A 20992-nucleotide genomic window follows, 5' to 3' on the forward strand; every position below is an offset into this window, starting at 1 on the left:
GGGGAGGTAAAGAAGCAGGATTAGACAGAGGGAGATGCTTATCTGTGGTGCAGTCTTAATGGCAAACTCAGCTTACTCTAAGGGAGCTCTGAAGCTGGGATATCCATTTAAAGTTGTTCCCTATTGTATCCCTACAGGCAACAAGGCCTTTATATCCCTGAATCAGTCATTTGACACCCAGTCATTGATTTCAGTTCCAAAGTTATTTCAACCACTCTCATCATCAAGCCATTCCAAAAGGGAGAAAGGTTTTCTTAAAAATGATCATGGAGAAGAAGTAGAAAAAAATGAGCTCTGGAGTTGGACAAAGCTGGCTCCAAATCCTGCAATTTCCTATTACTAGCTGTTTAACTCTGAAAAAGCTTTTAAGTTTTTGGAGGTTCAGTATCCTTTTTTTTTTTTAAATGGTGATAAGAATACTTAGCTTGTAAGGTATTTTGAGAGTCAAATACAATCATTTATACTAAGCAACTTGCATAGGGACCTGGCACAGAGTAGGTGCTAAATAAATGGAAATTATTGTGATAATTAGGTAAATTATTGTCCTTGGTGCCTGGCTTTCTCATTTGTAAGGTGGAATGAATAAGAGCAAACAAGAGCTACCCAGAAAGGTAAATGACATTACATCTTTTGTATTACCCAATACACAGTAGATACTCAGAATTTACTCCAATTAATGCATGTTAAAAGGATTTGTACAGACACAACACTCTTACTTTCAAAGAGCAGAGGAACATTTTATATTGTGAACACATACACACTGTGGCAATGTAAAACTACTTAAGGAAGGAAAAATATCCCCCTCCCCAGCCAGGTACTGAGACCTGGGGCTAAAATTTTTTGTCAGTCAGCCCCCATCCCCATCCCTTATCTTTGAGTGACCTTACCAGGAAACCTGGCTTTGGTGGAAAGGAGAGCTGTGGGGCTTGGGGAGCCTGATGCCTTTTCTTTTGGGAGGAAAGGCCACCTGCACAATCCACAGGACAGGAGAGGCCAGCAGCTGCCCTGAGCTGAGGCTACAGAAGAGTTCAGATCCAAGAGAGCAAGGGATGAATGGAAGGAAAGTCCCACCCACCTTCATGTGTAAAGTGATTGGCATTTACTCAAATCTAAATCTACTCCTTGAGCATGTGCCAGAGTAATGGTTCTGAACAAAAGCCAACACAGATGTCAGCCTGGGGGCCATCTCAGCCTAAGGAAGCCCCTACAGCTGAGCCCTCAGCCCTAATGACTTAGGCAGTAGGTTAGGCAGGAGATGTAGAGTTGGTCTGGCTTACTGATTTCACTGTGGAAATCTTCTACTAGAATTTGCAAAGACTAGATATTGGGGGAAGGTTCACTGATCTTAAGATCCCAAGACAAACAGCCTAGTACCTAAGAATTTTAGTATGTCTGGGAGACAGAAGTGGGGCAAGCTAAAGAATTACAGCCATGCCTCCCAAATGATTATGAAAAGGAGGGCCTGTCCAAGCTACCTATGGGCCTTAAGGATGAGATGAGGGTAAGAGTAGGGGGATACATGCACCCAGCCTGTTGGAGAATCCAACATGAAGACTATTGTCCCTTCAGAACCTAAGGCAAAAGTACAAGGAGGGAAAATACTGGGTCCTTTACCTGAAACAAGATATGGGCCTCCCCTGCCCCTCAGACCCTACAGCTCCTTAGGCTCCAGGCCTCAGGCACAAGAGATAGAGAATCATATCTGAGCCTTTTGCCCTTCCCTTAGCTCCAAACAAGGGCAGGGGTTGAAATGTGAGTGGGAGAGAAGGGATCATCAGACACACTGTTTAGCACCTGAACCACATCTCTTCCTAAACCAGAAATCCCAAGAGCAGAAAGAAACAGGAGCAAAGTGAGAGAGGGGTTGTGCTTCCATCACATTAAATAGGAGACTTCGTGGGGTTGGGCAAGGGTCGTTTCACATCAGGACATCAATGACTCTGGTCAAGGTGAGGGGTTATAATTAGCAAAGCTTCATGTGCTCTCCCTTTCTTTATTCATCCTGCTTCCGTTTCGGCTTTTTGGGGTTCCGGGACCGACTCTTGGCCTTGCATAGAGGGCATATAGGTGCATTCCGGTGAATTTGCTGGTGACATGACAAGCAGGCCTGGTGAGGGACACAGGAAAAAGAAAGTTAGTGGTCAGATTCTTCCAGGCAACAGCTTAGACTTCTGATTCCCCAGGGGCCCAGAAAGCAAAGTGATTTCCCATTAGAAGGGAGCAATAATCAGTGAGTAGACTCAAGTATTCTTGGATGCCATAGAAGATGGGAAGGAAGGACATAACCCAGTTCAGAGAAGGGTGTTGAGAAAAAGTATACGAAACTAGAAAGTAAGGCAAAATGATAACTACACATCTATTCATCATTATAATGAAGCATTGTCTAACAGGCCCACTTAAGGACTATTTAATTTTCTAGAATAGGGGTCAACAAACATTTTCTGGAAAGGCCAAGACAGCAAATACTTTAGACTTTTTACATCATATAATCTTTGCTGCAACTACTCAATTCTGTTTTGCATGAAAGAAGTAATAGACAATAGCTTGTATGCATGTTGTTTGCAACAGCTTGCAAATACAGACATGCATGTGGGCCAATAAAACTTTAACAAAAACAGGGAACAGATTAGATTTGACCTGTAGGCTGTAGTTTGATGACCCCTGCTCTAGAAGTATGTCTCTTTGTTTGACTATTTACCAATTGATTAGGACCCAGGCTCTGTGATGTTACACTGATAAGCTGCAAATGGCTTTTGCCCAGTAGAGATGCAAATTACTTCTGTTTGGAAGAAAAAGTAACTATAAAGGTTACAGTTTTATTGTCCTGTGGGATGTAAACCAGTTTTGTATCTAACTTTGCAAATTTGTTTCAGCCTTCCTCTCCTTTCTTGACTATATAGATATTTGTTCCTCAAATCCTCCTGGAACCAGCTTTATAATCCTGCTGGTTCCCTCATTTATGATACATGCTAATTACATATTTGTGTAAGAGTCATTTCTAACTTTTAGAATTGCACTTTAGCAGGGCCTGAAAATCTCCCTGCATTCTAACACCTCTGGGAACATGGGGCAACAAAACCTGTGGGTCCAACACAGCACACCCATGTCACCCCTTCCACTGTGTCACAAGCAAAGGCTATTAAAAGAAGGCCCAGCATAAATAAAGCCAAAGACCCAGAACTAGCCTTCCACGGCCCTTCCATGGGAGGATACTTTGCTTCCTCCACAACCATTACCCAGCTCACTTACCTTCATAGGTGGGGGCTGCTGCCTGAAGGTGGCCGTCTGCCGAGTGTCCTGCTTCCTAGCCACTTGGAGCTGTTGGGCGGCAGCGGCTGCAGCGGCCAGGGACTCAGGGATGGGGGGCTCCTGAGGTTCCGTCTGCCATTCTGCTTTCTGCTTCTCAAAGTAACTTTGGAGATGAGAGACACTGGCTAGATCATTCTGAAAGCAACGAGAACCTTGCTCCTCTTGAAGACTCCATGCCATACAACCAAGGGTTGAGCTGTGGCTCATTCTAGAAGGTCCCCACACCTTCCCAAGCACAAGGCTATTGTCCCTGGGTACTAGGCCCAATGTCTGATGAGAAGGATAATCCTCTTGGTCCTTAGCTCTGATAGGCCAAGAAGACCAAGAAATCTTAGGGCTAGCAAGGTCCTTAAAGGGTATTCAGTCCTATCTGCTATCTCATGCTCTTTTGAGTATTCCTATTAAGTGTCCTAAGGCCTCGGGTGACATATCTCTAAGAATAGAAAGCTCACAAACTCCACAGACATCTTGCTCTACCTTTAGGAAATGATTTCCTCTACCAGGTCAAATTCTGTCTCTCTGCAAGGGAAGCCTAGTTCTTAACTCTGAGCCAGGAGATGAAGTCCCAGCCTACTTCCTGAAGACCAGGAAAGCTCAGTCTTTTGTGTTTTTAGAGGTTTCTAGATATCCCCTTCTAGACCCTGACTTGGGAAATGATCTCTTAAGAGTTATAGACATAGTCTTGTATTGTCAATATCACACAAAGAATTTAAAAAGCCACCTAGTAGTTGTTCTAATTCATCTAGTAATTCATCCAGTTTAATAATCCTCCTTCTGTTTTAACAAGCTGGCACAGAGACTTGCCCAAGATCACACAATGAGTCAGCCACTGAAAGGCCTGGGACTAAAACTAGGTACTCTGACTTTCAGGCTAGGCTTTGTGTATGTATACATGCCCGTGTGTGTGTAGGTATGTAGGTATGTATGTGGGTCAGAGGGAGGGTATGTTGTAGGGACTGGGGACAGGTAGCTTACTCCAAGGAAAGCTTCTCCTCTTCTTCACACAAGTCAGGGAGCCTCTGCAGGCCCAGAGTCATGCGCAGGGCATCCACATGTTCTTTCAGTGGCTTATACTCATCATGCAGCCTCCTTGTAGACTCTAGCAGCTTGTTTAGGTCATTCTCAGATTGTTTGATAGTGTTTTCCATCTGGAACATAGAGTGGGAAAGGCACAGAGAAAAGATCCTAAGGTTCTCAGAGAGGCTCTATAGCTGAGTGAATAATAGCACAAGCTCCAGAACTTATTCAGTCTATATTCAAGTCCTTGATCTCCCATGCCCTCTCTATGTAACTCTGGTCAAGCCTCAGTTTCTTCATCTGTATAATGGTGATAATCTGGTGCTTAACTCATGCAATCTTCGTGAAGATGTAATGATAGAATTCATATAAAGTACTCAGTAAAGGGGCTAAATTAATATTTACTGCTAAATAAATGGTATTGTTCAAATATAGTATCTTAGAGCTGGAATGTCCTTCAGAGCTCATTTAGTCCACCTTACTCCCATTTTACAGAAAACTGAGGCTCAAAGAGAAAAAGAGACTTTCCTGGGGAAATACTTCTTAGCATCAAATCCTGCATAAAGACTTAGGGCTTCTGCCTCCCAGGCCAGCAGTCTTTCTCCTAGATCAGTGATTCTCAAAATGTGGCCAAGGGATCAGCAGCATCAGCATCACCTGGGAACTCAGAAATGCATATTCTTAGGCTCACCTCAGACATACAAAGTCAGAAAATCGGGGCTGGAGTCTAACAATATGTGTCTTAGGCTCTCAAAGTGGCTTTGATGCATGCTCAAGTTTGAGATCCACTGGCTTATATTCTTAGCCCTTCTGGCAAATAGCTTCCTCATTTAACTGGCCCTGTATCATTGGTTAGCTGGCAGCCAAACTGTCAATACTTTACGAGATCTAGAATTCTGCGATCTCTAACACAGAAAATCCCAATTGCTTACTGTCCAAACCTCATTCATATTTCCTTTATGATCCTAGGTCTGACAACATCAGAAAATGAGTATTGCCACAGAAATGAGTTTCCCAGAAATATAAACTTAGTTCCTTTGAAAGTAAATTTAAAAAATATATTCCTCATGGTTATGGGCGATAAAGGTTTGAAAAGACCTTACTGGTCAGCACTGCCAACCTCCTTCCTTGTGAAGGAATCATCAGTACAGCAGTTCATACAAGTGTCCATTAAGATGCTGCTTGAATAACTCCAAAAGAGGGGAGCTTACCACCTTAGCAGACAGTTCATATTCCATGTTCCAAGAGTTTCCAAAGGAGATACCAATGAGGAAGTCTCACTTTGGTAGCAGGCAGAGATGATTTGTTTGGTCTGACTGAAAGCTTGGAGCGCTTTAAACTACATTCTAGAGGCAGCTGCCTGCTCTGCTTTTCCCCAAGACTAGCTCTCAACTCCCAGAATCCCAGAATGAGAGCACATCAAATCAGTACATTTAGAGGGTACTGAGTCCCTCTTATAGTGCAGAGAGGGAAAATGAGGCCCAGAGAGAAGGGACTTGTCCAGTGATATATAGTCAGTTAGTGACAGAGCCAGGGCTGGATCTCACAACTCCTGAATTCTTCTACTCTACCACAGCCTGCACTGATGCCTGCTCCCTGAGCTTGGCCAGAGCCACATCTCAAGGAGAGGCCCTATCACTCACCACTACCTCTTTCTCAAGGGCTTTAGAGATAGGCTCCAGGCAGCCACGTACCACATTGATGTCAGCGTGGATCAGTCGGAGTTCCTCCACATGGGCCATCTTCTCCTGTAGCAGAAGGTCCATCTCCTGCTTGTATTCCTTCAGGTGCCTTTCCTCTGACTCAAGTGCCTCAAACTCAGCCTTCAAACGAGCCTTGATCTTCTCCATCTGCAGGGTCTTGTTCCTGCAATTTGCAAAAAGCAGGAAACAGGCCAGCAAAAGAAGGGAGAAAATAGAAATGGAGCCAGGACTTTTTTTCTAAGCCATCTTTACAAGCTTCCCCCTCTCCAGGCAGAGCCAACCTGAGGCCATCTCAAAAAAGAAGGCCAGGTGCAGTGGCTCATGCCAGTAATCTCAGCAATTTGGGAGACAGAGGCAGGAGGATCACTTGAGCCCAGGAGTTTGAAACCAGCGTGGGCAACATAGTGAGACCTTATATCTACAAAAAAAAAAAAAAAAAAAAAGAAAAAGAAAAAGAAAAAGAAAAAGAAAAAGAAAGAAAGAAAGAAAGAATTAGCCACACATGGTGGTACATGCCAGTAGTCTCAACTACTCAGGAGGATAAGGCAGGAGGATTGCTTAAGCTATGATTGCACTACTGCACTCCAGCCTAGGTGACAGAGCAAGACCTTGTCTCAAGAAAAAGTTAGGAGATGTTTTCCTCTAAAAGCTCAGTGGGTCTCGAATGGGGTTAATTTTGTTCCCTTATGGGGCATTTGCAAATATGGAGTGTTTTGGCTGTTAGATTGACTCAAGGAAATGTGTTACTGGCATTTAGTGGACATGGGCCAGAGATGCTAAATAGCCTCTCAATGCCCAGGAAAGTCCTGAACACAAAGAACTCCCACCCAAGAAACCAAAAATGATCTCTTGAGAAACTCTAAGGAAGCACTGTCCAATAAACTTACTACAGTGATGGAAATGTTTTGTATCTGTGCTGTCCAGTATAATAGCCACTATGCATATGTGACTACTGAGCACTTGTAATGTGGCCAGTGCTACTGAGGAACTGAGTTTTGAATTTTATTTAATCAAACTTAAAATTTAAACAGCCACGTGTGGCTAATGGCTGTCATATTAGACAGCACAACTCTAGAGGGTGTGTTTATCAGTTCCAGAAAAGGAAGGGGAAAGGATATTATAGGTAATTTCTTTCTTAGAAAAACAAAAACCTGGTTTTGGTCATTAAATCCCAATTGTACACCCTGTGGCTCAGGAATCCTATACTTGGGAATATATTTTAAGGAGGTAATTCAAGGAAGCAAAAAGTTCATACACAGAGATGTACTTTCTGGGCTTTCAGCAAAATTAGGATATTTGACAGCCACTGAAGACTTGTGACATAGAAAATGTTGAAGATAAGATACTCGCTGAAAAAGTGTACACACTAAGATTACAATTTCAAAACATACATGCATGTGACTAAATAAGAAAAAGATTTGGAAGAAACACAGTTTCAAGGGTCTTTAATAAGATTATTTGAAGCCTGCCTCTGGGAAAGGGCTACAAAGTTTTGAAAGGGGTGCCCTCTAAGGCATGTGGCTTCCCACTGGCTCCCTACCATGCTTCTCAGGATCTGCCTAGCCATTATCCCCTTACTCAGATTTGTAGTCTCCTTTCTTCTCCCTCAGAAGCTGATCTTCCCCTCTGCCCCAGTCTATCCTACGGGTGATTCAACTCCACACACTGGACTCTGGCTTCTGACATCAGCCTGCTTGTCTTCAGTCTCTCTTTTCTCAACATTGCCTGTGCCTCTTGCCTCAAGAGGTAGCCTTCAATGGCACAGAACTACAGAAAGAACTGTTAGGTGGGTAGGATGGTGGGAGAAGTTTCTCTTTCTATACTAAGAAAACATCTTTTCATGCTATTGTATTTTTTTTTAACCTTAGAAATAGGTTAAAAGGTGGGTGTTATCCCATTTGTAGAGAAGGGAATTGAGTGAGGTTCAGGATGGTAACTTGCCCGGTACCACAGAGCTAGTAAATTGGATGTTGGGATTTGAACCAGGGCTCTCTAACACCGAAGCCTACATACCATCCACTACTCTATATTGCCTTTGAACAGGGTTACCAGGCTGAAGGGCATAAAAACATCAAGGGTTCTTGTTATAGCTCATCAACTGTCTTGCAGAGGGAAGATACTGATTTGTATTGGTTAATTACTTATTTGCTTATATCCCCATCTATCTAGACTTCTATTCTCCTCCTTTTCTAGGTTACATGAAGATAAATCTGAACTTTGCCTACTCCCATAACCATTTTACTGATGGAAAAACTAAGATTCAGAGTAGTATAGTGTCTTACCCTAAGTGTCCTACAACCAGTTAGGGCAGTGCTGGGCCAAGAACCTATTTCTGCAGACAAAGTCATATCATAAAAGAAGCATGCACTTTAGACTCAGACTTCGATTATAAATCTTGGTTCTGCCTCTGATTAACTATTTGCTTTTGGACAATAATAACAACTGTATTTTAACTATATTTATTGAGCACTTACTATGTATTAATTATAGAGGGTTTCAATATATATTCAGTCAATAATTATTTATTGAATACCTATCATGTGCCAGGCATTGTACTAGGTAGTAGGGATAGAGCAGAGAACAAGACAGTATATAGACAGCAAGTTTCATCTAATGAAGAAAATCGATCCTGAACACAAGGTTGTATGTAAAATCATATTAGTGGTAGGGAGGAGATGCAGAATGTGATAGAAGGATACAACAAAGGGACCTAACATAGTCTGAGGGACACTACAGGGTAAAGAGGACAGTCAGAGGAGGCTTCCCTGAGAACTGAGGATGTGAAATCTGAGACCTGAAGAATGAATAGGAGTTCGCTGGTGAGTGCAGGTGGGCACACAGGAGAACAGTCCAGACAAAAAGAATAGCATGAGTAATGGCCCCACAGAAGAAGAATATGGCACATTAAAGGAACTGAGTAAAGAGCAGTGTGGCTGGAGCACCTACTGCAAGAGGGAGAGGGGCCTAGATAAAACTAGGGAGTTTGACAGGGCCTAAAACACAGCTTGGAGACTGGGACGAGTTGGGACTTTTATCCTCAGTGGAAGGGGAAGTTTTATAAATTTAAGCACCGGAAGAATGACATTATCTGATCATCTCACTTCACTTCCCTCAGCCTTGGCTTCCTCATCAGTAACACAGGAATAATAATAGCATCTACTTTACACATTATGTGGTGAGGATTAAATGAGCTAAGACATGTAAAGTCACCAAGCAGAGTATGTGGCACATACAGTCAACAAATGATAGGGTCCTTCTTTCTCCACTCTGCCCAACTCTTCCACCATGGATATCTCCTTCACCATAATGGTTTCCACTACAGCAAATAGGGTTTGTGTGTGTACACATGCATGAGTGGCCAGGTATATTGCTGGTTACTGAGATTAAAATAATTATCATTAGTGGGAGAATGGGAAGGGAATAAATGTTGAAAAATTACCTATTGGATACAATGTTCACTATTTGGGTGATGGGTACACTAGAAGCCCAAACCTCAATATTATGCAATATATTCATATAATAAATGTACACATGTAGCCCCTGAATCTAAAATTAAAAAATATATTAGCTAAAGCCACATAAAAATGTCAACATAAATAACAGCATTTTATGAAGCTGACCCAAGCCTTCCCAATTTGTAATTAATTCTATTAAGATGAAAGTAACTACCACTAACTGAAATCAGGGGTAAGAGGGTCTCTCCCATTGCCATTTAATAGAAATCAGCATAGTGCAGCTATCCCTGCTTGGATGAGTCCCTTTTATCTAATCCTCCCTCCATGCCTACTTCTGTTTACAGAAACCCATGTTGTTGGGCAAGATACATTAATGCCAAAATAAACCAAAGATTTTTCACCTCATGTGTCCAGGGTCACAGTTAAGTGCTGACTTGACATGGAAAATCAAAGGCGCAAAGCCTTCCTCAAAGCACCAGTGGCATTTCCTCTCTCTGGGGTGGAGGGCTGCCACCAGCAAGATGGCAGCTTAATCCTTTGGGTACAAGGTACATAGCCACAATGTCTGCCTCCATTCAAGGTGTTTGGGAGCCTTTGTCTATTGCCCCCTGTGGCAAGAAATACCAAGGACCAAGACCCTGACTAAAGGGCAGAAGGGCCAAGACTCCTTGTTAGGAGAGGGAAATATGTTTATGAAGATAGGTTTCAGAAAGAGCCTCTATTTACTATTTGTAAAGTCAGTTTCTGAGGGAAGCCTGGTCCTTGCTTTAGCGGAGGGACAACAATGTCACTGCAGGCTTTGATGGTGCCGCTAATATCTTTCAATAGTGGTGCATCAAGTGCAGGGCAGTAACAACAGTCTACCCTGGGGTGAAGACAATAAGGGGGTATGCTGTGTGTAGAAAATTAAAATATAAAAATAAAACCAACTAAAGTTGGTCTATTCTTTATTACCACCATGCAATGGCAATCTCAAACATGTCTATTAAAGGACATCTAGACTGACTCTAATTTTTGATAATTATGAATAAAGCCACTATGAATATCCATGTACAAGTTTTAGGGTAACCTTAAGTTTTCATCCAAGAGTATTGCTGGGTTATATGATAATTGCACATTTAGCTTTTCAATAAACTGCCCAACTGTTCCAGAGTGTATCATTTCACATGCCCACCAGCAAAATATGAGTGATCCAGTCCCTCCACCTGGCCAACTATTTTATTTTAACTATCATAATAAATATGTAGTGATACTTCAAAGTGATCTTAATTTGCATTTCCCTAATGCCTATTGATGTGGAACACCTTTCCACATACTTCTTTGCCATACATATATCCTTTTCTATGAAATGTCTGCTCATGTCTTTGGTTCATTTTCTAACTGGATTACCATTGACCCTTGAACAACATGTGTTTGAACTGCATAGATTCACTTGTACATGGATTTTTTTCAACAAAATATGGATCAAAAATACAGTATTCGCAGGATGTAATACCTGCATATATGGAGGGCTGACTTTTTGTATGCCCAGGGCTGACTGTAAGATTGAGTATGGATATGTGCAAATTTTGGTACAGGTAGAGGCCTAGGACCTCTATACAATGAGGGACAACCGTATTTGTTTTCTCACTGTTGAGTTTTAATACTTCTTTATATATTCCAGATTTGAGTACTTCCACAGACACGTGGCTTGAAAATATTTTCTCCCACTCAGTAGCTTGCCTTTTTGTCACCTTGAAAGGGTCTTTGGAAGAGTATTTAATTTTTTTTTAAAAGTCCAATTTATCAATTTTTTCTTTCTTTTTTTATTATTATACTTTAAGTTCTGGGATACATGTGCAGAACGTGCAGGTTTGTTACATAGGTATACACATGCCATGGTGGTTTGCTGCACCCATCAACCCGTTATCTACTTTAGGTATTTCTCCTAATGCTATCCCTACCCTAGCCCCCCACCCCAACAGGCCCCAGTGTGTGATGTTCCCCTCCCTGTGTCCATGTGTTCTTTTTGTTCAAATCCCACTTATGAGTGAGAACATGTAGTGTTTAGTTTTCTGTTCCTGTGTTAGTTTGCTGACAGTGGTGGTTTCCAGCTTCATCCATGTCCCTGCAAAGGACATAAACTCATCCATTTTTATGGCTGCATAGTATTCCATGGTGTATAAGTGCCACGTTTTCTTTATCCAGTCTATCATTGATGGACATTTGGGTTGGTTCCAAGTCTTTGCTATTGTGAACTGTGTTGCAATAAACATATGTGTGCATGTGTCTTTATAGTACAATGATTTATAATCCTTTGGGTATATATCCAGTAATGGAATTGCTGGGTCAAATGGTATTTCTGGTTCTAGATCCTTGAGGAATCACCACACTGTCTTCCACAATGGTTGAACTAATTTACACTTCCACCAACAGTGTAAACACATTCCTATTTCTCCACATAATCAGCATCTGTTGTTTACAGACTTTTTAATGATCACCATTCTAACTGGTGTGGGATAGTATCTCATTTTGGTTTCAATTCGCATTTCTCTAATGACCAGTGATGATGAGCTTTTTTCATATGTTTGACAGCCACTTAAGTGTCTTCTTTTGAGAAGTGTCTGTTTATATCCTTCACCCACTTTTTGATGGGGTTCTTTGTTTTATTCTTGTAAATTTGTTTAAGTTCCTTGTAGATTCTGGATATTAGACTTTTGTCAGATGGATAGATTGCAAAAATTTTCTCCCATTCTGTAGTTTGCCTGTTCACTCTGATGATAGTTTCTTTCGCTATGCAGAAGCTCTTTAGTTTAATTACATCCCATTTGTCAATTTTGGCTTTTGTTGCCATTTCTTTTGGTGTTTTAGTCATGAAGTCTTTGCCCATGCCTATGTCCTGAATGGTATTGCCTAGGTTTTCTTCTAGGAATTTTATGGTTTTAGGTCTGACATTTAAGTCTTTAATCCATCTTGAGTTAATTTTTCTATAAGGTGTAAGGAAGGTGTCCCGTTTAATTTTTCTGCATATGGCTAGCCAGTTTTCCCAACACCATTTATTAAATAGGGAATCCTTTCCACATTACTTGTTTTTGTCAGATTTGTCAAAGATCAGATGGTTGTAGATGTGTGGCATTAAATCCAAGGCCTCTGTTCTGTTCCATTGGTCTATATATCTGTTTTGGTACTAGTACCATGTTGTTTTGGTTACTGCAGCCTTGCAGTATAGCATAGTGATGTTAAGCGGGTTTTTCATATGATTATTAGCCATTTCTATATCTTCTTTTGAGAATTTCCTATTCATGTCCTTTGCCTGCCTTCTTCTTCTTCTTCTTCTTCTTCTTCTTCTTCTTCTTCTTCTTCTTCTTCTTCTTCTTCCTCTTCTTCTTCCGCTTCCTCTTCTTCTTCTCCTTCTTTTCTTCTTCTTCTATTCTCCTTCTCCTTCTTCTTCTTTCTTCTTTTTTTTTTTTTGAAGCACAGTCTCACTTTGTCACCCAGGCTGAAGTACAGTGGCATGATCTCAGCTCACTGCAACCTCCACCTCTCAGGCTCAAGCAATTCTCATGCCTCAGCCTCCCAAATACCTGGGACCACAGGCATAAGCCACCGTGCACAGCTAATTTTTGTGTTTTCTTTTTAGTAGAGACAGGGTTTCACCTTCCTTGGAATCCCAAAGTTGTGGGACTACAGGCGTGAGTCACTGCGCCTGCCCCTTTGCCCACTTTTTGATGGGATTTTTTTTTTTTTTTTTTTTTTTGCTTATTTGTTTGAGTTCCTTGTAGATTCTGAGTATTAGTCCTTTGTCAGATGCATAGTTTGCAAATATTTTCCCCCACTCTATAGGCTGTCTGTTTACTCTGCTGATAATTTCACTGTACAGAAGATTTTTAGTTTAATTAGGTCCCATTTATTTATTTTTGTTTTAGTTGCATTTGCTTTTGGAGTCTTAGTCATGAATTCTTTGCCTAAGCCAATGTCCAGAAAAGTTTCCCAATGCTATCTTCTAGTATTATAGTTTCAGTTCTTAGATTTAAGTCTTTGATCCATTTTAAGTTAATTTTTGTATAAGGTGAGAGGTGAGGATCTAGTTTCATTCTTCTACATGTGGCTTGCCAGTTTTCCCAGCACCATTTATTGAATAGGTTGTCCTTTCCCCACTTTATGTTTTTGTATGCTTTGTCAATACTTACAGAAGGCTGTAAGTATTTGGCCTTATTTCTGGGTTTTCTATTCTCTTTCATTAGTCTTCATGCCTATTTTTATACCATTACCATGCTGTTTTGGTAGCTTATAGCTTTGTAGTATAATTTGATGTCGGGAAATGTGATGCTTCCACATTCGTTGCTTTTTCTTAGTCTTGCTTTAGCCATGTGGGCTCTCTTTTGGTTCCACATGAATTTTAGATCGCTTTTTTCTTGTTCTGTGAAGAATGATGATGGTATTTTGATTAGAATTGCATTGAATCTGTGGATTACTTTGGGCAGTATGGTCATTTTCATATTATTGATTCTACCCCTCCATGAGCATGGAATATGTTGCCATTTGTTTGTGTCATCTATGATCTTTTTTAGGAGTGTTTTGTAGTTTTCCTTGTAGATATCTTTCACCTCCTTGGTTATTTCTATTTTATTATTATTATTTTTGCAGCTGTTGTAAAAGGGGTTGACTTCTTGATTTGATTCTCAGCTTAGTCATTGTTGGTATATAGCAGTGCTACTGATTTGTGTACATTGATGTTGTATCCTGAGACTTTACTGAATTCATTTACCAGGTCAAGGAGCTTTTGGATTATTCTTTAGGGTATTCTAGGCATATGATCATATCATTGGCAAACAGTGACATTTTGACTTCCACTTTTCCAATTTGGATGCTCTTTACTTCTTTCTCTTGTCTGATTACACTGGCTATGACTTCCAGTACTATGTTCAATAGAAGTGGTGAAAATGGGCATCTTTGTCTTGTTCCAGTTCTCAGGGAGAATGTTTTCAATTTTTCCCCATTCAGTATAATGTTGCCTGTGGGAATGTCATAGATGGCTTTTATTATCTTGAGGTATGTCTCTTCTATGCCAGGTTTTTTGAGTGTTTTTATAAAAAAAAAAGGGATGCTCAATTTTATCAGATGCTTTTTCTGCATCTATTGAGATAATCATATGATTTTTTATTTTGATTCTGTTTATGTGATGTATCACATTTATTGACTTGTTTATGTTAAACTATACCTGCAACCCTATGATAAAACTGACTTGATCATGGTGTATTATCTTTTTAATATGCTGTTGGATTTGGGTAGCTAGTATTTTGCTGACGATTTTTGAATCTGTGTTCATCAGGGTATTGGTCTGTAGCTTTTTTGGTTTTGTTCTTTCTTGGTTTTGGTATTGGGGTGACACTGGCTTCATAGAATGATTTAATGAGGATTTCTTCTTTTTCTGTCTTTTGGAATGGTTACAGTAGGATTGGTACCAATTCTTATTTGAATGTCTGATAAAATTCAGCTGTGAATCCATCTGGTTCTGAACTTATTTTGTTGGCAATTTTAAAATTACAGTTTCAATTTTGCTTTTTGTTATTGGTCTGTTCAGGGTTTCTATTTCTTCCTGATTTAATCTAGGAGGCTTGTATATTTCCAGGAACTTGTCCATATCCTCTACACATTCTAGTTTGTGTGTGAAAAGGTGTTCACAGTACACTTCAATAATCTTTTGTATTTCCGTGGTATCAGTTGTAATATCTCCAGTCTCATTTCTGATTGAGTTCATTTGGATCTTTTCTTGGTTAATCTCACTAACAGTCTATCAATTTTGTTTATCTTTTCAGAGAATCAGCTTTTTGTTTCATTTATCTTTTGCATTGTTTTTGTTTGTTCCAGTTTCATTGAGTTTTGCTCTGATCTTTGTTATTTCTTTTCTTCTGCTGGGTTTGAGTTCAGTTTGTTCTTGTTTCCCTTGTTCCTTGAGGTGTGACATTGGGTTGTCCATTTGTGCTCTTTCAGACTTTTTGATTTAGGCATTTAACACCATGAACTTTTGTCTTAGCACCACTTTTGCTGTATCCCACAGGTTTTTGTAAGCTGTGTAACTATTATCATTCATTTCAAATAATTTTTAAATTTCTATCTTGATTTCATTGTTGACCCAAAGCTCATTCAAGAGCAGATTACTTATTTTCCATGTATTTCTATAGTTTTGAGGGTTCTTTTTGAAGTTGATTTCCAATTTTATTCCCCTGTGGTTTGAGAAAATGCTTGATATAATTTTGATTTTCTTAAATTTATAGAAACTTGTTGTGTGACCTATGATATGGTCTATCTTGGAGAATGTTCCATACACTGAAAAAAAGAATGTATATTCTGTAGTTGTTGGAAAGAATGTTTTGTAAATATATGTTAAGTCTATTTGTTCTAGGGTGTAGTTTAAGTCCACCGTTTCTTTGTTGACTTTCTGTCTTGATGATCTGTCTAGTGCTGTAAGTATAGTATTGAAGTCCTCCAATATTATTGTGTTGTTGTTTATCTCATTTCTTATGTCTAGTACCAATTGTTTTATAAACTTAGGTGCTCCAGTGTTAGGTGCATATAATTTAGGATGGTGATATTTTCCTGTTGGGCTAATCCTTTTATCATTATACAATGTCCTTGCTTGTCTTTTTTTTTTTTTTTTAAACTGTTGTTGCTTTAAAGTCTGTTTTGTCTGATATAAGAATAGCTACTCCTGCTTGCTTTTGGTTTCCATTTGTGTGGAATATTTTTTACCACCCCTTTACCTTAAGCTTACATGAGTCCTTATGCATTAGGTGAGTCTCTTAAAAACAACACATACTTGGTTGGAAGTTTATTTAATTCATTCTGCCATTCTGTATCTTTAAGTGTAGCGTTGAGGCCCATTTACATTCGATGTTAGTATTGAAATGTGAGGTACTGTTGTACTCATCATGTAGTTGTTGCCTATATGCTTTGGATTGTTTTCATTGTGTTATTGTTTTATAGGCACTGTGAGATTTATGCTTTAAGAAGGCTATATTTTGGTGTATATCAAGGTTTTCTTTCAACATTTAGAACTCCTTTTAGCATTTATTGTAGGGCTTGTTTGGTGGCGGCAAATTCTGTCAGGATTTGTTTTTGAAGAAGACTTTATCTTCCTTTCAGTTATGAAGCTTAGTTTTGCTAGATAGAAAATTTTAGGGTGACCATTATTTTGTTTCAGGAGGTGAAAGGTAAGACTCCAATCCCTTCTGGCTTGTAAAGTTTCTGCTGAGAAATCTGCTGTTAATCTGATAGGTTTTGCTTTATAGGTTATCTTTTATCTCACAGCTCTTAAAATTATGTTTTTCTAATCTTGAATTTAGATAACCTGATGACCCTGTGCCTTAATGATGATTGTTTTGGAATGAATTTCCCAGGAGTTCTTTTGACTTCTTCGGTTTGGATGTCTAGACCTCTAGCAAGGCCAGGGAAGTTTTCCTCAATTATTCCCTCAAATAAGTTTTCCAAACTTTTAGATTTCTGTTCTTTCTTAGAATCAACACTTATTCTTAGGTTTGGTCATTTTACATAATCCCATATTCCTTGGAGACTTTGTTCATTTATTTTATTCTTTTTTATGTGTATTTGTCTGTTTGGGTTATTTTGAAAGTCTTGTCTTCAAGCTCTGAAATTCTTTCTTCTACTTGTTCTAGCTTATTGTTAAAATTTTCCACTGTATTTTGTATTTCCCTAAGTGTGTCTTTCATTTCCAGTAGCTCTCATTGTTTTTTCCTTTATAGTATCTATTCCTCTGAAAAAATTTTAATTATATCCTGATTTTTTAAAATTTAAGTTGGTTTTCACCTTTCTCTGTTGTCTTCCTGAGTAGCTTAATAATCAACCTTATGAATTCTTTATCTGGCACTTCAGAGATTTCTTCTTGGTTTGGATCCAATGCTGGGGAGCTAGTAGGATCTTTTCAGGATGATTTAGAACCCTGTCTTGTCATATTACCAGAATTACTTTTCTGGTTCCTTCTCATTTGGGTAGACTAATCAAATTGTTCTTGAATTTATTTTTTATTGGACTGTGTTTTTTTTTAACTTCCTTTTTTCTTTCTTAAGGATCATACTTTAATGTTTATTTTAGCTTAGTTTGATTCTTGGTGATTTTAGGATGAAAACTCTGTATGAGTTCCTTATTTATAGAGAATCTTCTCCAACTGGCTTCCCCAGATGATGGTTTTAGTAGTTAAGTTCTTGGTGTGTGGGCAAGTGGGCAAGTTCACTGTTTCTTATGGGGTCAGAATGGCAGGGATCTCTTAAAGCTTATTTCCTTCTCTCATGGTGTACCCTTTATTTGTTTATTTATTTTTCTCCCATTTTTATACTTGCTGAGTTGATGATTCAGGCTTCAGGTCAAGAGGAAAGGGATCCCTGTATAGGCACCAGTTGTAGCTAAGGCAGGTGAGTAGATGTCATACATAATGGTAGGCTAAGACCCCAGACTTGATGAGGGTGCTGGAGGAGCTCTCAATTAGATGTGCTGAGGTTTTATAAGGGTGAAGAGTGGAAGCTACCTCAACTCCCCTGCCAGGCGAGCAGGAAAGCTATCCACCTCACAGCCTCACCCTTGTCCCAGTGTTTTGGCTATTCAGATCAGATGGACACCTCTGTTCCTATCAGCAGAGAGACCTGGGAGAGAAGACTTGCTATTCAGATTCTTTTGTCCCACAGGGTGTTACCTTGTTGTGGTGCTCTCCCCCTTCCCCTAGGACTGTGGCTTCCTGAGAAACAGATTGCAGTGACTGGAAGATTCTCCTTAAACATTTGGAATATTCTCCAAAATTTTTAACATTTTTACTCCATTGTAACAGCTGGGCCTGAAGATTCAATTTTTGGAAACTGTTAAATTACAAATTCAATTTCCTAAATAGTGACATAGGGTTATTCAAATTCTCTAATATATTGTGGGTGAACTGTGGTAGTGTTTGGATGAACTGGTCCATTTCATGCAATTTGTCCAATTTACATGTACACAGTTGTTCATAGTTGTTATTCTTTTGATGCCTGTGGGGTCTGCAGCAATATCCTCTATTTCATTCCTGATATCAGAAAATTTGTGTCTTGATTGCTGGCAAGATGGCCAAATAGGAACAGCTGTCTGCAGCTCGCAGTGAGATCAAAACAGAAGGTGGGTGATTTCTGCATTTCCAACTGAGGTACACAGTTCATCTCACTGGGACTGGTTGGACAGTGGGTGCAGACCAAGAAGGACGAGCCAAAGCAAGGTGGGGCATTGCCTCAACTGGGAAGTGCAACGGGTCGGGGAACTCCATCTCCCAGCCAAGGGAAGCCATTAGGGACTGCACTGTGCACTATAACTCAAATACTGTGCTTTTCCCACAGTGTTCACAACCCGCAGACCAGGAGATCCCCTTCGGTACCTACACCACCAGGACCCTGGGTTTCCAGCACAAAACTGGGTGGCCCTTTCGGCAGACACCGAACTAGTTGCAGTTTTTTTTTTCCCCCATACCCTAAACGCCAGCGAGAAAAAAAGTTCACTCCCTTGGAAAGTGGCTGAAGCCAGGGAGCCAAGTAGTCTTCCTCAGTGGGTTCCAACCCCACGGAGCCCAGCAAACTAAGATCCACTGGCTTGAAATTCTCTCTGCCAGCACAGCAGCAGTCTGATATGGACTGGGACACTCGAGTTTGGTGGGGGGAGGGGCATCCGCCATTTCTGAGGCTTGAGTAGGCGTTTTCCCCTCACAGTGTAAAAAAGCCTCAGGGAAGTTCGAACTGGGCGGAGCCCATGGCAGCTCAGCCAGTTTGCTGTGGCCAGACTGCCAGATTTCTCCTCTCTGGGCAGGGCATCTCTGAAAAAAAGGCAGGAGCCCCAGTCAGGGACTTATAGATAAAACCCCTATCTCCCTGGGACAGAGCACCAGTGGGAAGGGGCAGCGGTGGACACAGCTTCAGCAGACTTAAAGGTCCCTGTGTGACAGCTCTGAATAGAGCGGTGGACCTCCCAGCACAGCGTTCAAGCTCTGCTAAGGGACAGATTGCCTCCTCAAGTGAGTCCCTGACCCCCATGTTTCCTGAGTGGGAGATACCTCTCAGTAGTGGCCAACAGACTCCTCATACAGGAGAGCTCAGGCTGGCATCTGGCAGGTGCCCCTCTGGGAGAAAACTTCCAGAGGAAAGAACAGGCAGCAATCGTTGCTGTTCTGCAGCCTCGCTGGTGATACCCAGGCAAACAGAGTCTGGAATGGACCTCCAGCAAATTCCTGCAGACCTGCAGCAGAGGGGCCTGACTGTTAGAAGGAAAACTAACAAACATAAAGGAATAACGCATCCACTCAGAGACCCCATTCTAAGGTCACTAACATAAAAATCAAAGGTAAATAAATCTACAAAGATGAAAACCAGAATGCCTCTTCTCCTCTAAAGGATCACAACTCCTCATCAGCAAGGGAAAAAAACCAGACGGAGAATGAGTTTGATGAACAGACAGAATTAGGCTTTGGAAGGTGGGTAATAACAAACTCCTCTGAGGTAAAGGAGCATGTTCTAACACAATGCAAGGAAGCTAAGAACATTGAGAAAGGTTAGAAGAATTGCTAACTAGAATAACCAGTTTAGAGAAGAACATAAATGACCTGATGGGGATGAAAACCATGGCACAAGAACTTCGTGAAGCATACACAAGAATCAATAGCCGAATCGACCAAGCAGAAGAAAGGATATCAGAGACTGAAGATCAAATTAATGAAATAAAGTGTGAAGACAAGATTAGAGAAAAAAGAATAAAGAGGAATGAACAAAGCCTCCAAGAAATATGGGACTATGTGAAAATACCAAACCTACGTTTCATTGGTGTACTTGAAAGTGATGGGTAGAATGGAACCAACAGGGAAAACACTCTTCAGGATATTATCCAGGAGAACTTCACCAGCCTAGCAACACAGGCCAACATTCAAATTCAGGAAATACAGAGAACACCTCAAAGATAGTCCTTGAGAAGAGCAACCCCAAGACACATAATCATCAGATTCACCAAGGTTAAAACAAAGGAAAAAATGTTAAGGGCAGCCAGAGAGAAAGGTCGGGTTACCCACAAAGGGAAGCCCATTAGACTAACAGCAGATCTCTCTGCAGAAACCCTAGAAGCCAGAAGAGAGTGGGGGCCAATATTCAACATTTTTAAAGAAAAGAATTTTAAACCCAGAATTTCATATCCACCCAAACTAAGCTTCATAAGTGAAGGAGAAAAAAAATCCTTTACAGACAAGCAAATGCTGAGAGATTCTGTCACCACCAGGCCTGCCTTACAAGACCTCCTGAAGGAAGCACTAAACATAGAAAGAAACAACAGGTACCAGCCACTGCAAAAACAACAAACTGTAAAGACCATTGACACTATGAAGAAACTGCGACAAACAGGCAAAATAACCAGCTAGCATCAAATTGACAGAATCATATTTACACATAACAATATTAACCTTAAATGTAAATGAGCTAAATGCCCCAATTAAAAGACATAGATTGGCAAAATGGATAAAGA

The 20992-nt window shown here is 40.4% G+C and overlaps 1 protein-coding gene across 5 annotated transcripts in view; it reads right to left on the reverse strand.

Moving 5' to 3' along the window:
• Positions 1 to 600: 600 nt before the first annotated feature.
• The window catches only part of ZC4H2 (zinc finger C4H2-type containing), a 115581-nt gene continuing 95189 nt past the window's right edge, over positions 601 to 20992 (reverse strand). For 2 of the 5 annotated variants that reach the window (XM_063660601.1, XM_063660600.1), the window contains 4 exons: positions 6021 to 6447; positions 4285 to 4457; positions 3250 to 3412; positions 601 to 2107 (listed from right to left, as the gene is read on the reverse strand). In XM_063660601.1, coding sequence (XP_063516671.1) covers positions 1994 to 2107; positions 3250 to 3412; positions 4285 to 4457; positions 6021 to 6176 — 606 coding nt within the window. In that variant the 5' untranslated portion in view covers positions 6177 to 6447 and the 3' untranslated portion in view covers positions 601 to 1993. The remainder of the gene's footprint in view (positions 2108 to 3249; positions 3413 to 4284; positions 4458 to 6020; positions 6448 to 20992) is intronic. The other 3 variants (XM_054471566.2, XM_054471565.2, XM_054471567.2) reach the window with 2 other exon arrangements.

Source organism: Pongo pygmaeus, chromosome X (genome assembly GCF_028885625.2).
Source record: "Pongo pygmaeus isolate AG05252 chromosome X, NHGRI_mPonPyg2-v2.0_pri, whole genome shotgun sequence".
Lineage (NCBI taxonomy): Eukaryota > Metazoa > Chordata > Mammalia > Primates > Hominidae > Pongo > Pongo pygmaeus.